This window comes from Synchiropus splendidus, chromosome 6, assembly GCF_027744825.2.
Source record: "Synchiropus splendidus isolate RoL2022-P1 chromosome 6, RoL_Sspl_1.0, whole genome shotgun sequence".
NCBI lineage: Eukaryota > Metazoa > Chordata > Actinopteri > Syngnathiformes > Callionymidae > Synchiropus > Synchiropus splendidus.
In genome coordinates this window covers 9407579-9429235 of record NC_071339.1, presented here as the reverse complement: position 1 = coordinate 9429235, position 21657 = coordinate 9407579, and the positions used below count along the sequence as shown (strand labels likewise).

The window sequence follows — 21657 nt, the reverse complement described above, 5'->3', positions numbered from 1 at the left end:
GGTATATGGGGTTTTTTTTCTAGGTATTCAAGTGTTGTTGATCACTATCTTGGAGAGCACTTTCTCAAATAATCATCAAAATTCTAGTTCTGAATATGTATTGTATGTAACATGTATGTTACACGCATTACTTTTTTGTGTTTAAATACAATCCAAGACACAAGGAATGCATATTCTGTTAGATGAATTTATTGACTTCCTACACAAGAGTACTATAAAACAGTACATTTCTATAAAACCACATTACATTCTAAAAACACAAAACTTCCAACAATATAAAAAAATATACAAAATATTTACAAATTTTCCTTTTGATAAAAAGGAAAAAAATTCAAACTCTGCATAAAAATATTACTGTTAAATCCAGAATCGTGGCACTGCTGATTAAAAATATTTTGAAATTGACAGCTATGAGGCAAAAATAAATAAAACCTGTTGAGACTGTAAATAGTCCAGTGAATAAAAATATTTGTGTCCAATTGGTTCCCTTTAAAATCCTGTCACTTAAAACAGTGTCGAGTGTGGAAGTCTAGAAAATGTGAGTCACAAACAAAAGCATTATAAAGTACCGTCACACACAATGTGAAGCAGAAATACAGACAAATACATTTGCGGACTCAGTGGTTAGGTTGTTAGCTTTGCCCGAAATATTAGTCCACGCTTGAATGTTTGTAGTGAATGGGTAAACAGTCCAGTTAACTTTCCAATATGTTCACCTTGTAGTTCAGCTTAATACGTTTTCAATCCTGAAGCCATCGGTCCCAGTTAGTTGCTGTGTCTCCTGTACATCAAAGGTCAACTGATGAGTTGAAACGCTATGATTATTAATCTTTCATGACTCCAGCTGTCACTTATTCCAACAACTTGACTGTGAAAAAGTACTAAGATGCCACTGGTTCCAAAGCGTCGCTGTGGTGATGCTGGTGCAGTTCCGCTTTGCAGACAGTGGCGGTGCTGCAGCGCAGCGGCACGACGGCAGGCGGCTCCTCGTCACCTGCAGGAGAAACAGGTTCAATATGAAGCCGAGCTTCGTCTGGAAATGTGAGGGAAGCAAGCTTCTGAGACACAGTGTTCCTGTTTGTGTTTTTGTATGTGTGAGAAATACTTTTGTGTATGTGAGGATTAGTCAGAGTTTTTTCAGTTTGTGATCATAAATAATCGTAAATAGAAAAAAAAAAATTGTGAACAAAAATTGAGCAAGAATAAAAACAACAAGAAAATTCATTTCAAACAAACATGGAGGAATCCCTTAACAAATGTAAACAAAAACAATATATATATATATATATATATATATATATATATATCCCGCCCCCTGTGCTACACCAACATCCCGAGTCTCACCAAGGCCAGACGAGGACGACTCGCTGCCAGCCAAGGAGGAGCAGTCGGCCTGGTCATGGGAGAGACCCTCCATGAGTGGAATGGACAGTTCTGATGAGGGCACAGAGGAGTCGTAGATGCCCGAGTCCCGAGGAGGTGGGAGCTCTGGAGGAGCGAGTGGCACCTCTTCTGTCTGGATGGAAGAAGGACAAGGGTCCTCCTGGAGAATTGAGGGAGCCGATGAAGAGGAGGAGGAAGAGGATTCTTCTGGAAGACTTCTGGACAGCCCAGAGGTGGATCTGTGGGCCCATGTGAGAAGTCAGAGTCAGAAGTACTAGCTTCTGTCTAGTCACTTTCTACCTGGACGTGAGAGCCTTTGAAGACAAGGAGCAGTGCGGGAGACCTGGACTCGAACTGGGACTCTCGCTGAGAGAAGGAACGGACTCAGGGGCCAGAAGCAGCACGTTCCTCTTCAGAGCTCCGTCGCCACTCTCTGATGAAGGCTTTCTCACCACCACCTCGTTCAGAACCAGACCCCCGTCCAGCCTGGCCTCAGGGTGAGACGAGGATGACGAGCAGGCTTCAGCAGAGGCCTCCTGGTCTGAGACTGAAGGAGCTGCTGGTGAAAAGGAGGAGGGTCCTGCAGGAGCCAGCTGCCTCTCAAACCAGTCGGGGTTCTGGCTGATGTGCTGGTGCATGTTGCAGATGGCCACGTAGAGCGAGCGTCCGGATTTGCTCCGGAAGTAGTTTCTCCTGGAAACGTTGAGCGGCTGTGAGTCTCGATCAAGAACAGCGGCCTGACTGGAGTGGAGGCGGGCGAAGAGCTGAGGGAGCTGGTCCATCAGCTTCAGTCTGGAGACGGCAACATTAGCTGTTAGTGGCTGCGGTTCATCATTACAACCAACGGTGCTCACATTCACATCTCAGTATGAGCCTCTACGCACCTGGGCGCCAGGCTCAGCATGGTCGGGATGTCGTGTTCAGTAGAGTAGTCAAAATACACGGCCATGTAGCGGTCCAGCTCCTGAGCCGCGTCAGACTCGCTCTGCTTCGCCAGCCGAAGCTTTTCCGCGATCATGGCCACGGTCACAACAAACAGGTCGCTGCTGGATCCGCCTGTCTGAGAGCCGCTGCCGTTACCACGGCGACCGACAGGCGTCTTTCCTTTACGGCTCTTCTTCTCCATGAAGTACCTGCAGGTGGCGATATTAAGAATCTGTTGCGTTCAGATGAGCTTTGTTCTAGCAAGGGTGCCGTCGGTTACCTGAGTCCCCTTGAGCAAACCGTGATGATGAAGTTTGCTTCATCCAGCTGCCTGCTGAGCCACGACATCTGACCTTCCTTGCACATCTCCAGATGTTCCCACAAGTCCAGCACCACCTGGGAGCAAGCATGGTTAATGTGGGGAGCTTTTCAGGTTGTACCCGTCACCTGCTGACCTCCTCAGCCACGTCTCACCTCGCAGCCGCAGAAGTCCTGCAGGAAGAAGGCGAAGCTCTGGATGACGCTGGTGTGTTTGGGACAGTCTCGACTGGAGTAGCAGATGAAGACTTTGGGCCGGGGCCACGGTCGATCAGAGTTCAACGCTGCGCTCTGATTGGATGACTCACTGCTCTCCTCGTCCAAATGACTGTAGATGTTTTCTAGTCAGGAGGACCAAGACATGCTGTTTCACTACAAGCTGTCAATGTTGGATTTAAAGCTGCAGATCATTCCTGTCCCACCTTGCTGTTTCTTGCGACACATGACTGTAAAGAGAGTGGCGAAGGCGGACATGATGACCAGAGGAACCGTGATGGCCATGGCTCTGATGGGACCGGCCCAGGGAGAGTGGACTAGAGAAAGAGAGCGAGCCACTGTGTAAATCCAGTGCGATATCCATGAGTTTTTCTGGGAGTGTGTGAGTTAGAGTCACCTTGGCTGACGTGATACTGCGTCTGTCTCCTGGTCGTGTTAGTCTCGTCTCTCAACTGAAAGAGGAAAGTCATCAGATGATCAGCGAACACAAGCCTTGAGTCACCGCCTGGAGGAGCAGCTACCTCAATGGTGTACGTCCCCGGGGTCACGCTCTGGAGGACGCAGGTCATTTTCTGTTGATTCACATCCTGCGTAGAGGACAGGCGTATGTCAAACAGCAGTACACATCTGACGCATTCATGTTAAATTCAACAGAAAACAGGCCAAATATAATGAACATAAATTCATTGAGTATTTATTTTATGGCTAAATACTAGCATCTTCTTTTGCTAGTAGTGACTCGCAACTCGTGGAACATGGTGAAAGGTTGAACGTGAATATAGAAGGGTGAAAGAGTCCTTAAATGTTATTACATTAATCCAGTTAAAAAAGAATAATAATTGGGTCATTTCCATAGATGTATAGATATAGATAGAAAGAAAGTTCAGGGGTTCCTTTAATTTGTGGAAAAATAAAAAATTTATATATGAGTTAAAAAGTACAAATAATGTAGTAAATAATATGACCCAAAAATGACATTTAAATAACAGGTAAAAAAGTGCACAGAACCATTAATTCTTGAAATCACTCGGTAAGTATATTAAGGGACCAAACTCTTCATCATGAAGGAAGTCTTACTGGTCTGCAACGCTGCACTTTGAAAGGGCCGTTCTGCCGCAGCTTGTAGTAGATGTAGTACAGGTGGAAGCCGAAAGAGGGCGGCGCTTGCTCGAAGGCAACGTGGAGGTTGGAGCCCAGCTGAGATACGCCAAGTGTCTTGGGCTTCCAGACTGAGACCACAAAACCAGGAACAAAATTAACAACTGGACCAGAATATGTGACATAAGTAACTGGAGCCATCGCAGATTTGATTTGAAAGAGGGCCTCACATGGTTTGCAGACCAGGTTGTCAGCACCCAGAAGAACTTCACAGGCTGTGAAAGGAACACATCACTGATATCAGTTTTTAATTCGTAAAGAACAGGACCACTCAACTGCACAATACATCCACTAGAGGATATCCATGGACATAACATTACTGAAGTTGAAACTAAACTGCTTTGATGGATTCATTTCAAAGTGAGCAGCTCTACGGAGTGTTCTAGAAACATAATGACCACCAGTCTATGTCTAAACCCCGGACTTCATTTAGCAAGTACACGTAGCAGCCTCACAATGGTGTTGGAAAACTCACAGTTTGTCCGGAGGAAGGAGGGAGGGAAGAAGCTCTCGTTCATCAGAGTTGGAAACGGAACCACCCGAACCATGTAGTCAGTGTCAAAGTTCAGACCACTGAAAGGCTGACTGCTCAGTTTCTGAAAATGTAACGGTGAGAAAAAATAGACAGTCAGTGACACAAGCATAAGATATAAAAAATGGATAAAACCTTAATGGAAAAAAAAAATTCACAACCCCAAATATTAACAATAAACAATCCAGACAATGTCTCATAGCAGACAAGACAAATGTCAGGTTCATGACTGCTCTCTAGTGGGTGAGGGCTTCTTCGCAGCAGGGAATCGGTGCCGGATCCGAAAACAACTGTTAGTTACCGTGTTCTTGTATGAAAAGTTGAGCTGTCGTGGGTCCTTGAGGATCAAGTGCTGACACTGCTTCCCGTCTGGATTCTTGTCCTCCAGATAAACTCGAAATCCCTTGATGTGCTCGATTCCTACGGAGACAGAACGCCTTTTAAGACCCTTTCTACTCATGCATCATACAAATGTGACCCCTAAACACATATGTCCATTTTGTCAGTCACTGTGTTTTTATGTCTCTTTATTCACTCATCCTTTGGACCAATGGTGCTTCCCTGTTTACCCTGGCTCCTCAACATATCCCCTAGTTTCCTTCTCAATGATTTCCTCACCTGTTCATCCCTTAGCATCTCTCCTCCCTCCCTTTCCTTTCTCATCTCCACATTCTTCCTCACCTCCTTGTTTGCCACTCTGTTCCCTTCACATTACATACAGCTTCCTTCTTAAACTCCTGTCTCCTCTCCTTGCTTCCTCCACTCCACCTCTAGCCTTTGTTTGGTGCCTCTCACCTCACCTCTTTTCTCTAACTCAATGAGGTCAGCGATTGATCTGAGAGTCTTCCCTGAAGACTCGCTCCTTCTTCATCTCCTAACTTCCTTGCCCCCTCTCACCTTTTCCTCCCTCCACCCCTGTAGGCTCTTTGTAAGCTGCTCAGACTTGTAATTAGAGCTTCACCTCCACCTCCATGTTGTTCTGATTATCTCCAAGAGTCGCAGCACAAACCGGTTTTCTGACTTGGGGCGGATTCCTCCACGCCTCGCTCGCTCACCCTTGCACTCTCTCTCTCTCTCTCTCTCCAGGATGTTTTTGCATCTAGCAAGCAGCTGCGGAGCCAACACTCGTAAATGTTCACAGGACTTTATCTCGTGCTCAGTCCTGCTAATAGCTTCAGCCTGGTCTGGTGACATCAGTTCTACTTCATGTGCTTGGTTCCAGTCGAGGTCATGGGTCAAGCATAGACGGCATAACTGATGTCCAGCCCCATTGATACCCAACACACTGAGTCAAGACTGCATGTGCCCCATCGCCCTTCTTCTTCTCATCACCTCCATCTCTACTTCACCAACTCACCACTAACCATCCAGCTGCACTTCACCTTCTTGGTCCTTCTTTTCCCTCACTGTTCAAAGTCCCCCCCCCCTAGACTTCACCCTACTTGCTCTGTTAATCTATGGCCGATCTCACTCTCCTGCTTTCCTCGCTCCATCCTGTTGTGACCCCACATCTCGTCTCTAAGCTCAGTCTCCTCGCTCCATCCACTCTCCTCAATCCCTCTCTTTCTGTCCTGCTTCCCTCCTCCAGTCAGCCCACGTGACCGTGCTCCTCATCGCCTCTAATCTGAATTTCTACACATAAAAACAGAGGGGAGCTGGTAATGTTTTACCTCCGTCATGTTTCGAACGTTCCCACCCAGATGTTGACTAAAAACCCACTTGCAGTTCCAACAAAGCAATGCACTTTCATCTTGAGACGCTTGTGAGGACGGTTCCAGAAACACAGCAGGAACCTGTACGTGTTGATGAGACTGAGATCATGTGTCCTGCAGCAGCTTTGATAGAGCCTAAACAACTTCTCATCACTTTTGTGCTTTACAGCTTCTGCTGGTAAACCATGTGTCAGAGGTCAGGTGACTTCGTGATGGTGTCTTTACTTGGGTTCTGGTGACGCCATGTAACCAAACTGAAGCTAATCTTCTTTAGTGAATTGTTTATTTACTGCTATGAGCATTCTTGTCTAAAGATGGTAACCATCTTTTGCTTATCAGAGACTTGCCATTTCCTTGCCTTCCTCATCCTCCCTCCCCCTCTTGCTCTCTCTCACATCATAAAGCCAGCTCCTCGCTCCTCCATGCATTCCTTCATCGGCTTCTTCTCCTCTTCTTCCTCACCTCCTCGCTTCCTGCCTCACACCACATCTCCTTGTTCTTTCACTTCCTAGTCTTATGTCTTTACCTCTCATTCTGCTGGTACTCTTTTCAACGACTTTTGCATTTCCCCCTCACTTTTCTACTCAGTAGTGAGTGAGTAGTTCACATGACGGCTCAGAAAATGCATAATCATTGCATGATCGGTCAGTGTGATCACTGCGAGTTCAAAATAACAGGCTCCACTACCTCTCAGCTTCGCCTCCTCCTCTACCTGACAGAACTGAACTGAAGAGGTCCATCACTCAGTAATTTCACTTACTCTCCACTGCATGTAAACCAGGAGAACATGGACTCAATCGGACTCAGCGGCTTCAACAAGCTATTGCTTCAGCCGGTCTACTCTCCGGATATAACCGTAACCACTCACTTCCCTTCCACCCCTATCTTCTCTACTCACCATGCACCTCACCGTTCCACCAGCCTTCACTCATGACCTTCCTCTTTCCTCCTCTCCTCATCACCTTGACACCTCATTTTTCGCCAGCCTCAGGCTCAGTCCGAAACATCCCTATAGAACACGTTTTTTTTTTTTTAAAGGATTATCAGGCTCACCGATCACCTGGACCCTCTCAGAGTGCTTCCCACCATGAAGAGTCTGATTCTATCTCATAGAGAAACAGATTCGTTTTTGTTTCCAGGGTTTTGACTTATGATCTCCTGCTGCTGCCACACTCGACATTTCTGCAGGCTTTTTTTTGGGGGGGGGGGGGGTTGTGTGGGAAAACAACTGATGGTATTGTCACCGTGAGGGGAAAGATGGTGGGGATACTTTAAACTGCACTCACACACACACATTCCTTCACGGTCAAATCATGGCATTGTGGTGTGAGATGTGATCTTCTCTCTCCGTCTTTCAGGAAGATCAAAGGGACGGACATGCGTACGTACCTCTGTGCTTCTGGGGACATTTGAGAGCTAAAACAGTTCCGTTACTCTGACCTGAAGCTGGTGGACAGTCATCACTGACTCCCACTAAAAACATGTTCTTTGTTTTGTTTTTTACTTACTAAATTAATTGGAAAAAAAATCAATAAAATTATTATAGCCAGCGGTCATTATGACGACACATAATGGACATAGACAAAAAAAACACTCAGTCAACACATAGGTCACAGTAATTGAAGTAGTGTTGAGATACATATTTTCACGCTGACTGTAGCTCTGGTTGACTATTGCTCAGTTGTGGATCTTCTAAGTTCATCAATGGCCAAAGAAGCCTTGACTAAACATGAAGGCAGATACCTGAGGGCGTCAGCTTGTGTGTCAGGAGCTGTAACTTGAGCTTGTATCTCAAAGAAAGGTGTGTGTGTGTGTGTGTGTGTGTGTGTGTGTAGGTGTGTGTGTGTGTGTGTGTGTGGGTGTGTGTAGAAAACGGTACTCCGATGCGTGTTTCTGAGACTGAAAATGATGTTTTCTTACTTAAATTCATGAGCACATCTGAAGAAAAATTACCTAGTGGACTGGCAGACCATTGGACCACCACACCAGCCTGCTCCTCACATGCCAGGTGGCTGAAGGTGACATTGGTGACTTCATGGATCACATGTTTTCCCAGCGGGTAGTTGGAAGAGCAATCTGAAGGAAGGAGAAGGTAAGCAGTTCAGCATCCTAATGTGTCATAACACGGTAATGGGACAATATTAAGGGATATTGTTGACATGTCACAAGCAAAAAAAAGGCAGAATTTGCATTATCGCTCCTTGTTCTTCCACATGACAAGGGACGACGGCAAAGGAGGGGAGAAAGAGCAGCGAGCCATGAACCAGGAGGAGAAAAGATGTACTTAGGAGCCAGAAGAAAGGGAGGCGTGGGCTCAGATACGACTGACTGCTCCTCTTTCCTCCTGCCGCTCATCCATTGATGGAGGGATGAGGAGGTTGCATGGAAAAGAGCTTAGATGGAGAAAAGGAGGTGAACGGATGTGAGCTGCCGCTCCTCTTGGGGTCATGTTCAGGGCTGGTGAAGAAGGTCACAGCTGGTTGCCCTTCCTCCTTTCCCACAATGACTTTTCATTGCGCATTTGTCTTTCAGAATTTCTTATTGGGATGAATACAGGACTGAAGTAGTCTGCAAGATGAGGAGAAGCAGCATAAAGTCCTGAAAATTTGGAACTATATAACTCTTCACTTCCCAATTCGCCGCTATATCCCACACGGCATCAGGGCTAAATCAAGCTCGGCTTCAAAAGAGCCTGATGGAAAAGGAAGCCAGTGAGTTGTGTCCCCCTCATCTCCGACCCCCTCCCTTCACACACACCTCAGTGGACACACACAATAAGGTGTTTCTAATTGTTATGTTAAATTATAGTAATGCATGAAACCTGACTTGAAGCATCAAGAAGAAACCACATATTGACCGCCTGACCTCTGACCTCAGTGTTCCTGGTGATGTAACATACTATCAACCCACGGCATTCTGGGATCAACGTAACTTCATCGGAGGTGAAAAATCCATACAAACAATGTTAACATGTAGCTGAGAATGATATAGTATGTATCAAACTCAAGGCTCAGGGGCCAAATGGGGCCCACCAACTTAATTCATGTAGTCCACAAGAGCTTTAAATAAATCCTGCTGGCTCAAAATGAAATTCATGTCCAAGTAAAAAGAAAAACAAAACCTGTGTTCATGCTGATGTCATGGCCCAAGAGATTTAAATGTTTAGTTGTATGTGGAAATTTAAGTGGAAACTTTCAAAGATTTTGGTGCTTTTCCTGGACTCTTTGCGTTCACATTTAGTGCCCTATCAGGACTCCAGAGGAGGCAGTCGATGTGAGTCTATGCACTGAAACAGCAGGCATGCGAGTAACAAAGGTACTCAAGGTTTTCATCATTAAAATCTGCCCTGCCTGGATATCTGGATGTCTGCACCTACATATGGATGTGAGCACAAGTTTATAAACAGACAAATATCTCAGACACGCACACACGCTCAGAGGAATCTGAAAGTGCTCCTCGCTCATGGTCACGGACAAAAGCGTCAGGCAGGGATCCGACACGGCTGAGGAACTTGACTTTAAGGAAAATGAGAACAAAAGAGAGGGAGGAAGAGGAGGCGGAGGGTGGAAGAGATGTGGGGTCAAGAGGGTGCTGCTGCTTTTCACACTTCGAAAAGAGAAGATTAGAGAGCGGATGTATTCTCTCCGTCATTTAAATCAAGAGGAAGCATCAAGGAAGAACATTTTGGGATGTAAAAACAGATGAAAAGTAAAAAAAGAAAAATGATCAGTGCTAGTCATAAAAACAAAGGATAATTCAGCACTCACTGTCAGATCTGAAGGTGACGCCGAGCTTACGATTTCCCTCTGGAGCGGTCTGAATCTGTGTGGAGGAGGAAAAACAAGTACATTTGATTCAGCCAAAAAGGTCATTCATTCACTCAATTTCTTATAAATACTGTGTATCCCAGGGATGCGGGAGGTTGGGGTCGATCCCAGCTAAACAGAGTGTCGGGCAGCAGATACAATTCCAACACAGGGCACATATGAACATGAAACTGTCTGTCCACACTCACTCACACCTACAGTAGGCATCACTTAAGAGTCCTCATTTAACCTCTGGGACCACGGCTGGAAAACCAAGTACGGTCAGAGAGGACAGAAATCTTTAACAACGTTGCAGTGAGTCTGCAGCACTGATCACAAAATCATCCGTTAGTTTGCTGACAGTCCAAAAAGTACGCTGCAGCTGAGTTTTCAATTGACAAGAATTTAAGAAGCAGAAAATACATGACAGACCAAAGAGAAAAAGTGAGTGAAAATCTGGGAGGACTTATCTATTTTGAGAAATACAAATCAAGCATTTTGTGTTTTTAATGAATATAAGCACCTTAAAGATAAAAGTTTTAAATCACGTGATGCACTGGAAGCTACAATGCTATCAAAAACATTGCCTCATATTCCTTGATGACGTTTCAGTTTTCAGGCCCAAAGCATCTTCTGAGCTTATGTGATCCGACAAACAAACTAAACTGTGTTTGATTCTTTGTGACTTAAGCAACAGAACCCGGATCTCCTTCCAGACTCCACCCGACAGGTTCGTGGAGAACAAAGGAACAGATACAGTGACCTGTTATGGTCTCTCAAGCACACCAAAGCGTCACCTGTGGCTCCCTGGAGACCCACTGCGGACTTCAGTTACCAACAACCCTTTTCTCAAAGACAAAGGGCAGTGGGTGTGTAGTGTGGTTGTCCATCCTGGAGGGAATTAAACCAACACTTGGATCAAGATGGTCTCAGGATGGCACGATGACATCATTGGTTAACCAGACCCGGATGTGTAGCTACGCCTCGCACCAGGTACGGAGGCTAATTACAGACTTGGCAGAAAAACGATCTCTTATTTCATTCCGACAAGACTTGTGGCCCTCTTCCTAACTCATACTAAGAGAGACAAAAACAAAGTCCGTCGCCGTTTTGGAGTCAGGTGCAGCGTTTGTTATCCACCGGAGTGGAAACTTTGGTAAATGCAGTGCTCTCTGTCTCGGAGTCCCACTACAAGCGGCCAGTATGTAAATACGTCACAGACATAGCAAAGTCTCAAGAGACTCACCAAACTTCTCACGTCTAACGTCTCACATCAAGAGAATGAAGTGATGTTTTTCAGTTGTCCTTTTGACATAATCGCTGCTGCTTTCTGCAAGGTTTTTTTTTCTATTTTTGCCTCCTTGAAGAGGTATATTAAAACGTGTCTGAATTAAAATGTTTAAATGGTTCATGTTTTCACAACATGTGCACATTTTGATGACATTCATTGTCAATCCATGTGATCGGTATCGGTGATCGGCAGCATCTCTAGGTAACATGCGCGTGTTCTACCAAGTGACGTTTACAGCCCTTTACGTTACAAGCATCGTCAGACAGCTTAAGGACTCAAATGTTGATCTAGAAAAGACAGACACTATTGCACTCATCCCACCTCCAAATCCCAAATGTTAGGACCTCCCTTGTACGGGACCATAAAGATGCGATAGAAGAGGGGAGCCCTGACAGTCAGAGATGGTCACTTCAGAAGAATGCAACATTGCCACATCTTGATGGCCTGGAAAATTATGGTTGGATCCGTTTCAAAAGGTTTTACATTCAGAAACCCCACTGAGAATCTGTTAACTATTTCAAGTGGATTCTCAGGAGGCACATTTCAACCTCCAGTCTGCTGCAACTTTACAGCTTTGACCCTGTTTTCATGTTGCCCTGCTCCGTCACACACACATACACACACACACTCCAGCTCCAGGCCTGGTGTGTCAGACCTGGGACGCGCACACAAAGCAACACCTGAAACCTATCAGACGGACACCCCACTGTGTGTGCCTGTTACAGAAGGTGTTCTTGCTTATTAGCAGCCACTGTAACTCAAACATCCGTCCCAACACCCCACGTGTTTGTAATTACGTACTTGTGAAGACCCTCATTGACATAATGTACACCCCAGCCCCCAAACCATCGTGGTACCCTATAACACGTTTTCAAACGTGCCTTTGAAAAGGTGAGGACTAACAGCATGGCATCACTTTCCTGCAGCAGCTTCACACACATCTACACTGTCATGGTCTTTTTAATGAGTCTTCACCTCACCTCCACTGATGACCTATGACCTTTTCCTCCTGCTGTGTGGTAGACTGCAGCACACATGTCCCATGGAGAACTAATTAAAATCGGGCTGAACTTCCTGCATTGTTTTTAAGATGAATAAGTTAATACGTTTTATGTACGACTGCGATGGTTAAGAGGGAAATTAGTCTGTGACGGTTTTCACTTTCTGAACACTTTCAATGAAATAAGTGGTCAGGTTTTAGTCTACACCAGACTCGTATTGGTCTACTGCCACATTGTTGCATTCCTCTGTCTTTCTATTGCAAGCCCAGTCTCCCAACACTTCTGTCTCACTCATAAATCTGTCCTTCCGGGAGTGAATGGTCCAGAGCCAGAGACTTAAATCACTCAATGCCTCACCGGCTTCACTCACTTCCACACACCAAAACACGCTCTTCCTATTAGTCAGTAAAGACAGCTGCTGGCGCTTCCTTCCGCCCGCCCGCCAGCTGTTTCTCGCAGGTGATAACTACTCCATCACGCTTGGAAATACATGGTCAGTTCGAAACTAGAAGTCGACGAATGAAGTCACAGTCAGTGCCAAGTAGGGCTGTGCAATGTGACCTCACATCGAATCACCAAATATCAGGATAAACACCTGACAGTGAACTTTTGGAGTTACATTGCAATGAGCATGAACAAGTTCTTGCAGTAAAGGTTTGGGGATAAATTGTTTCAGAGTTTGTGAGCCAGCGTCATGAAGACAGATTCACAGATGCAGGCTGCACAAGAAAACCAACCAAGCATCCAACCAACTGGCCCGGAGTACTGTACGAATTTGTGATGCCTTCAAGAACAAGGCAAGCATAGACTTAGACTCTCTTTATTGTCATTGCACAAAAACATATCACTATATTATGGCAACGAAATTTCGGCCTGAGGCCTCCGGTTTCCAAAAACAAAACTACATGTCAAAAAATAAATAAATATTAGATAAATACTAGTCAAGAAGATGTACAAATAAACAAATAAACAGTATTGCAGCTACTGTCTAATGTTCAGCAGCCTGACAGCACCAGGAACGAAACTGTTCCTGAATCTGGTGGTTCTGCATCGGATGCCACGGAACCGTCTGCCGGATGGCAGGAGGGAGAACAGTGCATAGTGGGCATGAGTAGAGTCCGCGATGATCCTTTGTGCCTTGGATAAGCAGCGACCATCTGCTATATGCTGGATGTCAGGGAGGTAGGTTTGCGGTTGGCCAGTGTTTTAGCACAGCTGCGCAGGGAGAGCGTCGCATGACAAGATTTTTGCCGTTTCCTCATCTGTCTATAGGCGTACTGTGACTGGATGGGTGGCGTCACATGACCACACACGCTTTTCCTCATTTCAAAAGGGAATGCACATTGCTACCAGAACACACGGTCAGAACAGACCAAAAAAACATATACTTTCTTTTTACTAAAATACCAAATTTACCGACATGGGCAAAATAACTCAAATTAATTTTCCGTTTATCGCTCAGGCCTGATTTCAAGCGCTGACGGATGGACTTGCCACACAAGAGATCAAACACTATCAAACGATATCTGTGCTCTTTTCTTAGATGTAAAACAGCCTTCTTTTGTGAAGCATAGGACCAAGCAGAATTTCCCTTGGGATTCCCCAAACACAGACAGCTAATTGCAGTCAGAAGAACATCAACAGCAATTTATCACAGCGCTGCAGGGAGGGAAGGCGACTGAGCGAAGAAGTTGAAAAGAGCGAGTGAAGGATGCTGAGCAAAGTAATCAGCAGCGCCTGTGGGGGCAAAGACGGAAGAGAGGAAGAAAGAAGAGAAGGAGGGATTTGATTAAACAGGAAGTGCTTCAATTGCAGCTTTCAAGGGTCACCAAGACTTGTCCTGTCCCTCAATTTGTTTAGGGAGACCGGACTAATTCCAGATGTGGGCCAGAAAATAGGAGCGCGCTCACAGCTGACCTTTAGTCAAGTTCAAGCCGCTCTGATGATCAGCAATGATTCCACGGACCACAGTTCAGGTCAGCGTCAGGTCCGGTCCGAGTTGGTTTATAAAAGGTGTACATCTAACAGTCACCCACAAGGCTGTGGAACTACGCATAAATATGCCGGGGGAAATGACCATGTATTGTCTCCGAAGTTGTCCGAAGTAATGAGTCAGCGAAACAGATGATGGGCCGCGGCTTTAACATTGTGTCTAAATTCAACACATTTAAACTTGATATGAAGATTTGTAAAATACACAAGGTGCTTCATGCTTAGCATGACCGTCACACATAAGAGTGAAACTCAATACACGATTTCAGCTTCAAAGTCAGACAACTAAAAAGGTTTAGTTGCCCATTGATACACAACCCGAGTGCCAAACTCATGGCCTGGGGACCAAATCCACAGAGTTACTGTATGCAGCCCAGAGGCTTGGCTCAAAATTAAAGTCAATGAAGATGATGCATATACTATATTCAAATACAAATGTGAATTTATAGATAGTTTATGAAGATCCAAGTGTTTGAGGGAAGCTAAGAAAGAGATTATTGATGTCATCAAAGTTACAAAAACATCCAAAAACAAAAGAAAGCAACCAAATGTTGGAGTTTCAAGCAGATGAACATTTGTGTAATAAAGCAGTGTTTGGGAAAGGAGGACAAATGCAGAGAGATCTATGCTAGATTAGCTCCCAAGAATTAAAAGCTCCTGTTGAAGCACAGCCGATTAGGGATGAATTGGTAAATATTAGGGGTATGTAAAAAAAAAAATTCACATAAGAATCACAATTCACATTTACTATGATTTTGAATAGATTTAAAATGTACTAAAATTGATTTTTAAAAAGTAAAAGAAAAATCCCTTTCCTCGCTCTGCACAACATCCACCACCATCACCACAGAGCGACTTCTGGACATTTGGGGTTTTACCAGCATCCTGCTTTTAATAATTCATAACAATAACTGTTATCTCCGACTTTAAGAACATTAAAAAGATAGTGAGCACTGGTGTTGTGGTACTCGAGATTGGTCTTGGTTTTGAGCACTTTTTGGGGGGTCTCGTCTCAAATGCATTTTTACTTGGACTTGTCTCGGTCTCGGACTGGGAGGACATTTACATTTCCATTAAGACCGGCCAAGACCGACAGAGAAAACTGTCATAACTGGTAAGCACAGTTGGCAAAAGAAGGATTCTGGTATTTTCTTCAGTTTTCTTGTGTTTTTTTCTTTGATATTTAGCAGGGGTGTCGAATTAATCCACAAGAGGGCCATGGTGGGTGCATGTTATTGTTCCTAACTATTGAAGAGGATATCAACATCACTAAGGTGTTTGAAGACTGTTGTTGGTCAGACTGGTGCTGCACTGGATTGTTTAACCAATGTGTGCCTGCACCCACTGTGGCTCATTGTGGATCAGTTTGAGACTCCTTAAATATACGACATTGGTCTTGTCTCAGTCTTGATCTCCAAATGCCACTGTCTTGTCTCGATCTAGATCCTTTCCTTTCTCGATAACCTCTTCGTCTCGGTTGGTGTGGTCTTGACTACAACACTAGTAAGCACTACAGCAAGTGATGAATTCTCCAGGCGTCCAATGAACATAAAACCTGGCCAGCATGTGGTTATTAAAGGAGGCTGCCATTGATATCAACTCTGTTTATACAATTAATGGCTTGGGAATGTGTTTAAAAAATCTGTAAATTCAACCACAAAGTTTAGGAACGGCTCCAGGTTGTCACTTGAGACACTGAATGGTAGTTCTGATCAGCTGCTGAACAGGAAATGAAAGCCTCACAGGAGGTCAGAGCACAAAAAGCCAAAGTGAGGTACAACAATAAAAGCCTGAAATAATGCCTGTGTGTGTACGTGTGTGTCAAAGAGCAGCCAACCAAAGATTTCCCACTGCAGGAACAAAACCTGCACCTTCCTCCTGCTGCATGACTGCCCCTCAAAGACCCCCCTCCTTACTCCTTCCTCGCGGCTCCTCCTCTCCTCTCGGGAGGAGATAGTGGACTCCCGCTGGGACGGTCGGTCCCTTAAAAGTCCCTCTCTGGTTACATGGAGGGGAACAAACCCAACACTGATGTCATGCCGGAGAGAACGCTGTTGTCAAAACCAGGCTTTCACACGTGTGCTGAGAACTGGGTCACAACTCCGACGCACTTCAACCCTTGACTTCATTCCCAAAAGTACATTTTTAATTTTAAAAACTCTGGACAGTGAAACTGTACCAGCTGCCAGATAACAGCACACAAGACAAGCTCCTGGCAGGATGAACAGTGCTGCGGTTTCTTAACTAAAGCTAGCTTTAAGTCATCTTTTACAATATTCAAGCAAAACGCTTTTGAGATACATTCAAAATTAGTTTAGACAATGAGGAAATATTTTTATAAAGAGTTACATTAGGTCAAACTGGTGATCGTGGTTGTATTTATAAAGAGTATTACTCACTCTTTATAAATATACAAAGCAGCTTATGAGCGATAACAAGGTGCCAGAACAGGTTCTGTCAGTAATGTTTTGGGTGCTAAATTGTTTCAGTGATTGAGAGCCTGTGCTGTCACAGACCAATGTGCAGATGCAGCAGGGGAGAAACTCTGTGGGAGCTAGATTAAATAACCTTTGTCCAGCTACTTTCCCCACAGTTTTACAGCTCAGGACGACCACCCATCGCAAAGATGGAGTTATTCCAGTGTCTACAATCCCCCAGAGCTATACAGAGCAGCGGTTAGCAGAGAGCAGGCAGAAATATCAATATTTAAGATTGTCGTGAAAAAAAGCCTGTTATATTTGAGAATCGATTGTTTCCCTCCAGCCTTAGAATTTATGACGCCAGTTATAATCTTGGCACCACTTGGAGTGAACATGATCACGGTTTGTCTGACATGTTAGTTGATCCTATAGGTAAGTTTGGAATTAAATTCCAAGTCAACCATACAGATTTCAAGTTCTTCTGTGCCAAAGTGATTTAACCGCCCCAAGAGTTGTGTTTGACAAGTTTAGAATTTGGTTTTGGTAATATGACATACAATGGAAGTCGCTTTCTTGTAAGACAGTAACATTCTAAAAATCACACATCACCTATTACGATTAATTTTATGAAAGCTGACCTCAGATTTATCACCTTCTGCCAGATTTGGACAACAGAACACACCTGTTTCACATCGAAAGTGCAGGACACTATGCCAAGAACATAGTGAACCTCTGGAGGACTCTGGAGTGAGCCGCCCCGAGACAGTGACAGCAGCTCAAGGTGGAAAAGACATAGCCAGGAGGAGAGCATAAGGACAATGAATGGTTTTCTAGTGAGTCTTCCGCCTCAGAGACTGATCAGATGGCTTCAGCAGATGTGCGAGACACTTAAATCATTCCAAAAAAAAAAAAAAACTTCTTCCACCTGAATTCTGGGAAGTCATCATAAACCAAGTGGGGAAAAGAAACTTCCAGGACACAAGTGCTTTGACAGAGCACTGATGATTTCACCACACAATCACAGCTCATGGAAGACAATAAAATGCTCTTCCAGATGAAGGTGGACATGCAAGAGCGTTATCTGAATGATTATCCATGTGAGATGAAAAGCCTTTGATTTACTCAGCCCGTGGCTCTGGTGCAGGTGAGACACTGAAATACGAGACAGGAAGCTTCTAATCTCCGATCTAAGTCGGCCTTCCAACTGGTGAGTCTGGGCTGAAGCCAGGCTGGTGAGGGGGCTGCACTGGCTGTGAAACTCTATCCAGTAAGCTCTGCTGGAAGAACCCATGATTGTATTCAGGGGATATTAAAGCTCAGATGCAGATGTTGTTTTTGAATCTGCCTTTTATAACAGTTGCACTTCATGAGACGCTCTCTTCTATTCCAGGAGAATGCTTCTCCTCACCAGTTGTCACTGCCAGGAGAAACATTTCAGCTTCTAATAATAATTGAGAACCGACAAGACAAAGCCTGGAAGTAACCAGTCGACGAGGATTTCCTCTAGTGACAAAGGGAGAAGTAATGAAAGAGTACAGGGTGAAAGGTCATCTTGTAAGGGCATGCACGGAGCAGCCTGAAGACTTAGCGGTTGGAATTCAAGTCACCTGGAAAATAGATCACTGAAATTAAAAATGCAAGATGCTGGGGAATATGGCGTCACTCAGTGAAGCTGGAGTGTGTTTGCCCTTACCAAGCCAAAAAAGGCGTTGTAATGACGAACACATTTCTCTCTCGGGGATTTAAAGAAGAAACAAATTCCACCTCTTACTGAGTGATAATAATTACAGGCGAAAATCCGAGGTGCTCTTCGTTCTCGTGCGACGGCGCAGTTATACCAGATGTTCGCTCAAAGGTCTGACCGAAGTTAAAGGCAGTCTGACCTTTATTTGATGACATCACAGTATGTTTGCAGCAAGACTAAACCTCAGTTCTGACACTGGATTTGCATTAATGCCGGATCCAGCGTCGCCCAAAACAACATTCACAGGAGACAATTGTGGACTCAGCCTCCAGCTGCTTCTAATCGCAGCAGGGAAGGACGTCAGCACAGAAAATGATTCGTTCTTCATCAGCACAGGCCAACAGGATACACTGTTCTAACCTGCTTTACCGAAGCAATCATTTGCATATTGCTTGAGTGACGAGGCCGGAATGCGACTGCGATGCTGCAGAGTCAACGAGAGCAGAGTCTTGGCTGACAGACGCATGTGTCAGTGCCATCACCCGCACTGAAGCCAAGTCACAGAGAGAACATCTGTCCCAAAATGTAAAACCTTCTCACGACCAAAGCCAAGATTTCGTTAGGAATTCAACAAACAAGATATTGAACTAAGTCACTTCTAAACATTGATACTTTAAAGGCTAGAGGCAGAGCCTTCTCCTTAAATAATCACCTTCTTGTTTGTAACAAAAACTGTCATCACTTCCTAAGGTGTTATTTGAACCAGCAAACCACTGCAATCGAAAAGTCTACCAACACAGAAGCTCTAACATATTATTAGAATAACACCATTATTATTGGTTGCATTTGCACCCAGTGATATAAAAGCAGTTATGGAAAACTATCTTTGACAGCGACAGATAATATAAAGACAAGCATCTTGAAGGGAAGATTTGGCCTCATTCTTCTCTACCTGTATGTTACCACGTAACTGTGTTTACCATGTTTACTAGACAGCTTTACACCCATGGTGTTACATACAGCAACCTATATTTGTCTCGCACGTTTACATTAAGATTTTGGTGTATGACGGCAGTTGGAAATTAAACACTAAAATAATACGAAAAGAAGAGTTTTGATTTCCACCACTACTAACTGATTTGGTGTCAACATTAACGCTTAAATGACTTTAAAATGAGGAAGTGAACCTGTAAATTTGAAGCCCACTCTGCAAACAGAAGTGTGACTGCAGTTAAGGTCATGTGACTCACAGCTAGGTTATCAGGTAAGTCAAGTGCTAATGTATGCAACGTTTTCCTCCCGACTCACACGCGATCCTGAAAAACTTCACACCTGTACAATAGAGGGCCCTTACACCCCCACATCCAGGAAGCTTTTGAAGTGCGTCTGAAAAGAAAGGGGGACGCAGGAGAAAAGAGGAGGTAGAGAGGATGCAGAGTGTGTGTTGGAGGTGGGGGGGTGGGGGGTTAATGGTGGCTGTTGGGGGGGTCCTAACAGGAAGGAATGTTTCAGCAGAGTAAACAGTGTGAAGCTTCCTGTAGAAAATACTACAAAGTCAGGAGAAGGAAGCCGACACACACACACACACACACACACACACTTATCATCTATCAACACAGGAACATTGAAACCTGCTTAAGACACACACCAGACACACCACAACAGAGTGAGACACCTGAGTGATAAGGGGGAAAAAGTTTTGATGCTCTTCCACTTTCATAGTTCAAAAGATCATTTCACCATGAAGACATTTTGTGTTGAATTACGACTAGTGGGTGCAACTTAGTTTAGTTTGGAATAGATTTCCTTCATCTGTGGTGCATTTGTGGGAGTTAAAACCATAAACAACCCTGAAGGATGGAGTTTACAGGCAGCTGAGGAACGTATCTGTTCACATGACTGGGGCACAATGTTTAAATCATAAAAGCAAAGATGGTTATTCGGGGTGGGTAAAAAGATATTGAATTGAACTTTTTGAAGTCCGAAACGTGAACGGTTTTCACTATTTGAATCTCGCCAAAGTTCATTTGATTTATAGGAAATTTCTATTTAATATATATATATATATATATATATATATATATATATATATATATATATATATATATATATATATATATATATATATATTTATTTAGGGGTTGAATTGTATCGGTTAAAAAGTTTATTACAGGTTTGCAGGTCTGGATTAAAAAATTATCCGAATACAGCGGGACTTTAATATAGGGTCGCCCGTTTCAAACATTTAGACAGAAACGTAACCTTCATTCTGAAAACTATGAGATATTTGAAATGATACCTTTTTCCTGTGGAGTTTCGTTAGGTGTGCGACGCCGCAGGTAGCGAAGGTAGCGTGACAGACCGATGTGAATGTTACATGTTTTAGCAAAGTTGCTTTAAACCGCAAGTCACCTTCGCGGTTTGCAGTGTCTGATGTCCTCTATTTACAGACTTTGAAAGTTTGAAGAAAGAGAAAGTTTTAAGCCTCGAACAGCAGGAGTAGGTTTGTGCTAAAAACGACGACACAACAATAGTTTACCTTGAAGCCACATCGTTCTTGGTTCGCCCTTCTGTTCCCTGAGGTCGTAGATCCACAAGACAATTCTGGACAGAGATATACAGCAGAGATAAAGACGAAGACGCTGAGAGGGCTCGCCATTCCTCCTCACGTCTGGACAGACTGCGACTGAGCACTTCTGAGTCCACGGACATCCTCGATCCAGTCGGCAGGCGGCGCTTGTTCACGCCCGGAGGCTCTGGTCGGACACGATCTGGGCAAGCCGCACGATCGGCGTGCGCGTACGCGATTGCCTCTCTTGTTTCGCCTTGTACTCCAGAAAGGACAAATGGCAACACAGGCGGCGCGATTCTCTTTACTTAAAATACTTAAAAAGATCATAATTCCATGTCTTTATAAACGATACTTTTATGGAAGATGATTGTAGTAATATGGAAACGTCTGGCGCTTCTCCGTCGACAGCGACATCTAGTGTCATTTATCTACTTAATCCACAGTTACTTTATAATATTAGGTTTTGTCTTCTTGATGTGTAATTTGCCGAAATATGACACAGCAACATCGATTGCTGTTGTTTGATTCCATTTTATGGAATCTTTTATATTTATACTATATTGACACTAAACTTAAGAAAACCAAACGATAACGATAATCTTAATATAGGTACGTATAACCAGGAAGTTATTATTTCATTTAGTTCAT

General features: G+C 44.2%; 1 protein-coding gene across 1 annotated transcript; it reads right to left on the bottom strand.

Moving 5' to 3' along the window:
* Positions 1–191: 191 nt before the first annotated feature.
* Positions 192–21143, bottom strand: il17rd (interleukin 17 receptor D). The gene is made up of 16 exons (XM_053869211.1): positions 20977–21143; positions 10011–10065; positions 8197–8319; positions 4833–4951; positions 4475–4595; positions 4170–4214; positions 3919–4070; positions 3363–3428; positions 3239–3293; positions 3048–3158; positions 2782–2966; positions 2588–2703; positions 2268–2516; positions 1684–2175; positions 1345–1622; positions 192–994 (listed from the first exon to the last, which is right to left on the bottom strand). The coding sequence occupies exons 1-16, from the start codon at positions 21094–21096 to the stop codon at positions 882–884; spliced, it is 2400 nt and encodes a 799-aa protein (XP_053725186.1). The 5' UTR covers positions 21097–21143; the 3' UTR covers positions 192–881.
* Positions 21144–21657: the final 514 nt, after the last annotated feature.